Consider the following 8,132-nt stretch of genomic DNA (forward strand, 5'->3'; position numbering starts at 1 on the left):
GGAAAGGAAGGGTTCCAACAGAGGGAGAGGACAAACCATTTTAGCAGAGAGATACCCATGCGGTGGCTGCCCTGGAGGGTGTAACGGGCTCCAGGAGCCAGAAAACCACAGTAGATGAGGAGCCAGGTACAGGGAAGAAACGGCTGAAGAGGCAGACTCTAGAATTTAGAGTCAAATTTGGCGGGAGGCAGAAGCCAGTGGAAACGAATTATCTGTACAGCCTCTAGGAGAGTCTCTTCAGCAGTGTGCTTCTGTTAAGAGAAAGGCTGAGCCCCTTGGAAGGAGGTGCATACATGGGCCTCCTGGGTTTCAGGTTTTGAGCGCCAGTGAATGAAAATGAGGATGTGACTGCTCCTAGGTACGATTGAGGGGAAGGGTTTTATTGTAAATATGAGAGTTTAGCCAGAAGCATCTGAAAGGGTCCAGACTGAACAGGGCAGCAGAATAGACCAGACCACTAGAGAAGACGGAGAAGGAGATGGCGAGCTAAAGAGAGAGTAGGAGAGGTGAACAGGAGCCAAGAGTGTAGGACCAAGACAAAGAGAACCAAGAAACTGTGACCAAAATGGCTGGGTTATATAAGAAGGGCAGGGAAGCCCATGGGCTGGAGAGCTTTAGGGTAGCGGTTGGGGTGAGAGGAGTCAGGACTCTGTAACAGGGGCTGAGAGTGCCTGAGATGCACTTTGATAAGTTAACAGGCATCTCAGCCATTTGTCAAGGTGTGGGGGTGGGTGGGAGAGTGTTCTTTGGTACCTGACAGACATCATCAAGGGAGTGAGCCAAAGGGCCCTCTTTGTGGAGGTGAAGCTGGCTAATTCCCTCGGGTATCTGTGGAAAAGGTGTGTACAGGGTTAGGTGTCTGCTATGCAGGAGGGTCTTAGGAATGGATCGCTGAGCTTAGGGTAGCTGAACTGGAGAGGGGAGAGCAGGCAGAGCTGTTACGTTTGCCCTCTTACCCGAGCCAACAGAAATCCAGCATTAGACTCTTTAATCCCGACAGCAGGGAAGTCCTGTGGTCAGGAAATCTAACTTGTCTTTGGTGGGGGTTGCCCTGAAACCTGGCTCTCGGTGACCTGGTGAGAAGGGCAGGTGATGAGCCTTCCCTTTCTTTCCTCTGCCTTGTTGGATTCTTCTTAGAGCAGGTGGGGTTAGGAGGGTGGGGTTGGAGGAGTGCCAGCTCCTACCACTCCCTCTAGGGCGAGGGTAGAGGGGTGTTAAAGAAAAAGGTGTATATCCCTTTAACAAGGGCCCAACCCCAGGGCCAAGAGTTCAGTCACTACCTTCCCACAGCCAGCTCAGCCAGGGAAGGCAGGGAGGGAGTGGGACAGATTCTGGGAGTGCAGTGGGGAGGAGTCCTGGCTCGGCTGAGCAGGAGCTGCTTGCTTGCCAGAGCCCAGGCCTCAGAGCCCTGCTGTAGGAGGTGGACACAGAGGAGGCAGGTGAGCACCCTGAGGCTGCTGGGGGAGTCCTGAGGCTGCTGGGGGAACCCTGAAGCCTTGTGGGGGCAATCAGAAGAGTCAAGGAAGGGAGCCTGAGGAGAGGTGCCTGCCAGACTGGGCGGGAAGACTTGGTAATCATGAACTCTCCCCAAAGGCAAGTTATGAAATGAGGAGCCTGGTGGCTTTGTGAAACCTATAGAGGAGTAGACAGGGTAGCAAGACCCCCTCCCTAGCCAAGCAGCTGACCTGGCTCATCTCCAGGGGCTGGGACTTTGGGCAGAACATTCCCCGGCCTTGCCCACAGCTGCTGCGTCCTCTCTAAATGGAACAGGGCAGTGAGTTTGTCCATGTGGGTGTTAGGGCTGACAGACTCTAGACACAGGCCTCACTGGGCTATGATTTCTGTGACCTGGGAGAGATAATGGGGTCTAGGAGGAACTGGATAGGGCCCCCAAACCCAAGAAGCCAGGAAGGGGAGGCAGGGCCTGAGGTGGCTTCTCCTCCACAGTTGCAGGCCTCATTTGCTCTGAGTGGTGTTTCTTGGGAGGGGCCTGGGGAAGCCTGGGCGATCCCCTTGGCGGGGAAGGGAAAGAGGAGTGGAGCTTCACTCTGGCAGCTTTACCACTCCAAGACCTAGGCAGGTCCCAGCTTGACTGTCTTTGCCTGGCAGAGCCACCTGTGCTGTAGGAGTGTTTGCCTGCCCATCCCAGAGGTGGGGGCAAGGACTGGGGTGATGCTAAGGTGGTCTCAGCCTCTACCCAGAAAAGAAGCCCTATGAATGTTGGAGAGGCCTGAGGTAGAGGTGTGTGTGTGTGTGTGTGTGTGTGTGTGTGTGTGTGTGTGTGTGTTGCCCATTTACAACTTTACGAGTTGGAAAAAGAAATTCAAAGGACTTCAAGCTTCAGCAGAAGCTGGCTGAAGATAAATGGGGTACCCAGGCAGATCAGGGCTGGCAGAGTTCATGTATGCTGATATGTGGGTGGGATGTCATCCATCCTGTGAGGGTGCAGAGGTTGGAGCACCTCTCTGAACCATTAGCCTCCGACGCTGAGAGAAGAGAACGAGGGAGCAGAGGACCAGGTAGGGAGGCTGGAAAGATTCACAACTTGAGAGTATAGCCCAGTTCAGTTATTTTACAGGCCCTGCATATTGAGAGCAGTTGGGAGGAATGAGCCAATTGAGAATGGAATGGCTGAGTGAATGACAGCATGAATGTATTGCTAAGCTGATAAGTGAATGAATGAAAGTGAGGAAATGAGCATGGAAACAAACAAATGGAGAAATAAGAAAATTTGAGGTAGATGAGAGGTACACAGAGAACGCCAGAGTTAAACTTGAAAATCTTATAGGCTTTGTGGAGGACCCTGAGGAGGAGAGATGAGTAGGGACACATTCAACATTCAACATTTGGAAATAACTAACCTTGGAGGGTGTGGTGGACATTCAGACTGAGGGGGACTGAGGGGGACTGAGGGATGGTGGTGAGCAGGCTCTCGGAAAGGAGTGGGGACCAGACTTGGGGGTGGGAGGGCGGGGCTGGGGTGGCTGAGATCCAGGTCCACAGTCAGGGCAATTTGGGCTTTTGGAAAAGTCAGCAAGCCAAGCTCAGGTGGGCGGAGGGAAGGAGAGAGACTCCTGGTTGCTCAATGATGAATCAGTCCAGGAGACTAAGAGAACATGGGGGGAGGGTGGGACCTAACGTGAATGGCCCCCTTAGGGGTGAGCCCTTTGAAGTGATTCCCCATTTCTGTTCTTTTGGAAGGCTTCAGTGTGTATCGTATCCCATGCCCTCATAATCCCCAACTCTCATTCCAAGACTTGGCTGTGAAGAAGCTACTCCTTGGATGGGTCTGCCTAGGAGGGGAACAGTACCCTTTCCCTCCCTGCCTCCATTCCTGGAGGTCCTCAGGCCTGACTGGTGGAAGGATGGGGCAGCTGCAGGAACAGGTGGCTGTGAAATAGGTGAGGTAGCTGAGCCTGTCTTCTGCCCCCCGAGGGGAGGGCGGAGGAGAGTAATGACACCTGACTGCCCCACTCTGATACTCTGCCTTCAGAAAAGGCTCCAGAAACACACTTGTCCAGATGCTTATCTCAGAGTTGTCCATTTTATAAGAACTGGGGAGGAGGCAGATCCCTGGGAAAGTCAGGACACTGAAGCTGCATCTCTGGTCGACCCAGTGTTCCTGGGACAGGTGGCTGCATCATCTACTGGGTGTTTCTCTGTCAATTGTTTGCTTGGCTGCTGCAAGAAACCAGGTAGGGCTTGGGCATAGTACTAAGGGCAAGGGGAAGCTCCCTTGCTGGAGGGAAGGGAGGGAGCGGAGGGAGAGCCGGACTAGCCTTTGTGGAGAGCAGCAGAAGCACCGTATCCCAATCACCTACTCTTACCTGCTCTTCTCTTTGACTGTTTCCTGCAGAACTTACTTGGAACATCTCTGGGATGGTAAGGGGTAGGAGTGGGATCTCCAATTCTCTTCTTGCTCTCAAGGCTCGTCTGGGAGAGAGCCAAGTACAAGCCTTCCTGATCCTGAAGCATGTTCCAAGAATCTCCAGGAACCCTGGCCAGGGGCCATCTTCACCCCACCCCAGGGCAGCAGGGCAGACAGATCATGGGTTGATAGAAAGCCTTTTTATTCCTTATTTGTGTTTGTTAGAGTTTTCCTGAATGTCTTTCAAACATTAAACCACACTGTTACACCTTTAACAAACAGTATGGAAGAATATAACTTCCTGCGGGTCTGGCACTGTTTGTCACCCTTCCAGCCACAGAGCAGAGTGGTCAGGAGGGTAAGGAGGAGAGAATTTCCCGTCAGAGATGCCCCATCCTGACCCTCTCCCTCTCAACTCCCTTCCTTCCTGCATCCTGGCCTACTTCCTCCTGTCCTGGTCATTCCTCAAGAAAAAGGTGCCTGAAAGTATAGAAGGTGGTCAGGGGCCTTGGGCACCTGGCATTAGGGCTGGACAGAGGTGGGATGTTTGAGCATCACTTTTGAGCAGAGAACTGGGCCAGACAAGATACAGAGATTAAAAGGAGGGTACTTGTATATTCAGGATTAACAGGCCTGCCCTCCAGTCTACAAATTCTGCTATTTGGATCAGAAAATAGCAGCTGTATATAAGAAACACGATGTGGCTTCATAGATGGAGGGATAAGAGCCCGAGATTAACCAAACCATCTAACGGCCCCCAGCTGGTGTTGACGTGGTGAAGACAGACATGGCTGTGGGATTCCAGAAACAGTGTAGAGATGACAGAGGTCAAGGCAAGTTTTCCTGCAGGCACAGTTTGGGGAGGGCTAGAGTGACAGGCAGGCGCCAGCTGAGAGAAGCGTGCAGGGTGATGGGCATGGGAGAAGACATGGCTACACAAAGGGTAGAAAGCAGGTGGGGAGGACGGGAGGCATGCTGGGGCCTGGCAGAGGAGGCGGCCTGTTTGATGCAGACTGCGGTGCACGGGCCTGCCCAGTGGCTGTGTCCTTCTGTGTCCACCTCCCCTTCCTGGGACCAGCTGGGTGAGGGCAACAGGAGTTCATTCTTGTGCTTGAGGGTGGAAGGGGAGTTTAATTTGCCAGGCTGATTTGGAGGGGCTCTGGACATGGGCGGTAACTCACAGAGTGGATCCGCCTGCTCCCCTCATATCCTGTTATTCAGAAGGCTGTATCCGCTTGGAGTGTGAGTGGCCTTTTGTTCTGGAGTGACGGGGCGATGTATGTGGCCTCTGTCAGGCAGCTGCTGTGTCCAGAGGCCCAGAGTCTGTCTCCAGCTGGAGCAGAACTGGGCCAGGATCTCCCTTAGGTAATGGGGTGAAGGGTGTCATTGGGCCATGATGGATACTTAAGAATGATTATGGGGAGCAGAGGCTGAAAGGGTGTGGCCAGGAGGGGAGCCACACAAAGTTTGGTCATGAGGAGCCAGGCTTTGCTTTTTTCCCAGAGATGGGCAGTGATGGCTCGGGCCCCTGAACTCACTGCCCTCACAGCCTGTGCAAGGGGTTGAGGTGGACTGAGGTTCCTACTCCTGCTTTGTTGCCTCGGCTGGGGTCTCAGCCAGTCCTTGGGAGGAAGAGAAAAGCCTCTGATTCCTCTGTCTTGATTCTTCCCAGTTATGGTTGCCCTAAAACAGGGATCTTGTGTGTGTGTAGTGTGTGTGTAATGTATGTGTAATGTGTGTGTGTGTATGTGTGTGTGTTGGGGGGGCAGTTACCTGCCTCCTTTCTCCACAGGATCCTCCTGCTCTTAAAGGGCTCTGACAGGCAGCAGGGCTGCCTGGGGCAGGGGAAGGGCCTGGAGAACCTGTCTTGGCAGTTGGCAGTCTGGCTGGGGAGCACCTGGATTAGTGGAGCCACATAGCTCTCCTTCCAGGGCCACCCCCACACTCACTCCCGCGCCTGCTCCCCTTCCTTCTCTGGAAGACAAGCAGGCTGGGGATGCTGGGGGTGTGTGGGGATGTCTCCCATCTTGTCTGTCTGGCCCCTAGGCCCAGAGCGGTGCTGAGGCAGTGAGATGGCTGAGTGCTACACGGAGCTGGAGAAGGCAGTGGTCGTTCTGGTGGAGAACTTCTACAAATACGTATCCAAGCACAGCCTGGTCAAGAACAAGATCAGCAAGAGCAGCTTCCGCAAGATGCTCCAGAGAGAGCTGAACCACATGCTGACGGTACCCTGCTGTCCCCTTCCCTGTGTGCTCCTCTTCTCACAGTCCTCTCAGTCACCCCTCCCTGTGCTCTGCTAGTCTGGCCATGGAGGTGTGTTTGTGACTTGGCAGTGGCTGTCACATCCGATTCTGGGGCTCTGCCTAGGGTCTTGTCTGGGTCACTCCCAAGCTTTACTGACTCCAGTTCTCCTGCAGGACACAGGGAACCGAAAGGCAGCTGACAAGCTCATCCAGAACCTGGATGCCAACCATGACGGGCGCATCTGTTTTGATGAATACTGGACCATGATAGGTGGCATCACCAGCCCCATGGCCAACCTCATCCGCCAGCAGGAGTGCCAGCAGGAGCAGCAGGGCAGCAGCTAGAGGCCCCTCTCAGGCCCCTTTTCATGTCCTGACTTATGTCCTGCCAGTATCCTTCCCACGCTTTTTGTTGACTCTTCCCTTCCTCCTCCAGACCTGCTTTCACCCTTGCTGACAGCACAAGGAGTGGGGCCATCAAGGCCTCTTTGTGAGTGTCTCATTGCGGTAGCGCTTTCCTGAGCATTCAGTCCTGGGAGCCTGCAGGCCCTGAGAGTCCCCTTTGTGAAATATCGATGCTGTTTGGGGACCCCCAGAGTGACTTCATTTCTTGAGTCTGTGTACTCTTGCAGTGTGGGATATTCCTGTCTGATTACTGCCTGATTCTGGGTCTGTCCTGGCCTCTAGAGCTCAGCGTGCTGCTGGAGGTTTCCCAGCCCCTGGCTGTGGCGGCTGTGGAAGTGGTCATAACCATTATTATCCTCTTCTCTTCCCCCCAACCTCTTAACTGGGTGGAGAGGTGTTCCCAGGGGCTCCTGTCCAGCCGTCTCTGTCTGGAAATGACCTAACCTGGGTTGAGCCTCCTCTCTGCTCTGTCACTGGAATAAATGCTGGATTTAGAGTTTGTAACTCTTGGCTGCTCCCTTCGTGATTTTTTTTTTTTTTTAATGTATCATACTTCCTGGGAATTTATGTCACCTTGGTGATCTTTGTCCTTGGACCCTTAGGCTCTAGAGAATCTCATAAGAAAACTTCATATGAAACAAAGCAAGGGGGAAAAAAGCCAGAAGTTAAACTGGGCTTGGTGGCACACATGTGTAATCAAAAATCCAGGCTGTAGTATAAAAGTCTGAAGTTCAGGGCCAGCCAAGGATACATAGCCCAGCATGCTGTTGTTTGCCAGCAATCACCAAATGCCCTCATAACCTATTCTCAGACTCAAATTCAACTTCTAGGTGCATAGCAAGTGTCATTTATTCCTTACCAGATTAAATAGAAGGGCCTATGACCCTCAGTCATGGAGGGCTTAAGTTCTCCCCAGAGGCTAATTCTAATGTGCAGAGATGTGGGACAGGGATCCAGGGAGTAAGGGAGGAGGGTTGTGGGAGGCCAGAGACAGAAAGGGAACCACAGTTTTCAGCTGCCGGGAACAATGCCAGCTTTTCCATCTCTTTCTGCTACTTCACTGAGGAGCCTCAGTAGGCACATGGCAGGAAGCCAGCCTGTGCCCACGATTTAAGATTCCCCCCAGAGAAGCATAGGTACACAGAGGTTTTTTTGTTTTGTTTCTTTTAAAGACAGAGTCTCACTACGTAGACTTGGCTGGCCTAGATCTCACTATATAGACCAGGTTGGCCTTGAACTAAGAGATCCAAGTTTCTCTGCCTCCTAAGTACTAGGGTTAGAGAGGTGCCACCACACCAGGCCCCAGTGCAGAGACTCTTATTGGAGTGCATTTAAGAATTTTCAGCTTTCTAAAACTGGTGTAGCTCAGACAGGCTGGCGTCAAGGTCCTGCTGGCTTTTCTTTCCCACTACAGAATCCCAATAACGCTCTTTAAAAAAAAAATAAATAAAATTTTTATTTATCTATTTATTTATTGTGGAAAATAGATTCTTCTCTAATACAATATATCCCAGTCACAGTTTTCCCTCTCTCTACTCCTCCTGGCTCTTCCCCACTTCCCCTCTCCACCAGTCCATCTCCCATTAGAAAAGAGCAAACCTCCAAGAGACAATAAC

At 52.5% G+C, this 8,132-nt stretch overlaps 1 protein-coding gene across 2 annotated transcripts; it reads left to right on the forward strand.

The window, feature by feature from the left end:
• Nucleotides 1-1,312: 1,312 nt before the first annotated feature.
• S100a16 (S100 calcium binding protein A16) lies at nucleotides 1,313-7,020 on the forward strand. Of its 2 annotated transcripts, none has more exons than XM_055615691.1 (3): nucleotides 1,313-1,439; nucleotides 5,915-6,093; nucleotides 6,286-7,020. In XM_055615691.1, the coding sequence occupies exons 2-3, from the start codon at nucleotides 5,941-5,943 to the stop codon at nucleotides 6,454-6,456; spliced, it is 324 nt and encodes a 107-aa protein (XP_055471666.1). In that variant the 5' UTR covers nucleotides 1,313-1,439; nucleotides 5,915-5,940; the 3' UTR covers nucleotides 6,457-7,020. The 2 variants fall into 2 exon arrangements, with proteins under 2 accessions (XP_055471666.1, XP_055471667.1); XM_055615692.1 differs by lacking the exon at nucleotides 1,313-1,439 and adding an exon at nucleotides 5,124-5,233.
• Nucleotides 7,021-8,132: the final 1,112 nt, after the last annotated feature.

Source organism: Psammomys obesus, unplaced genomic scaffold (genome assembly GCF_907164565.1).
Source record: "Psammomys obesus unplaced genomic scaffold, mPsaObe1.curated_primary_1811, whole genome shotgun sequence".
NCBI classification, from domain to species: domain Eukaryota; kingdom Metazoa; phylum Chordata; class Mammalia; order Rodentia; family Muridae; genus Psammomys; species Psammomys obesus.

Coding starts and splice junctions, on each gene's coding strand:
- S100a16 (XM_055615691.1), top strand. CDS start 5,941: ATGGCTGAGTGCTACACGGAGCTGGAGAAGGCAGTGGTCGTTCTGGTG. Junction 6,094..6,285: donor AGCTGAACCACATGCTGACG/GTACCCTGCTGT, acceptor GTTCTCCTGCAG/GACACAGGGAACCGAAAGGC.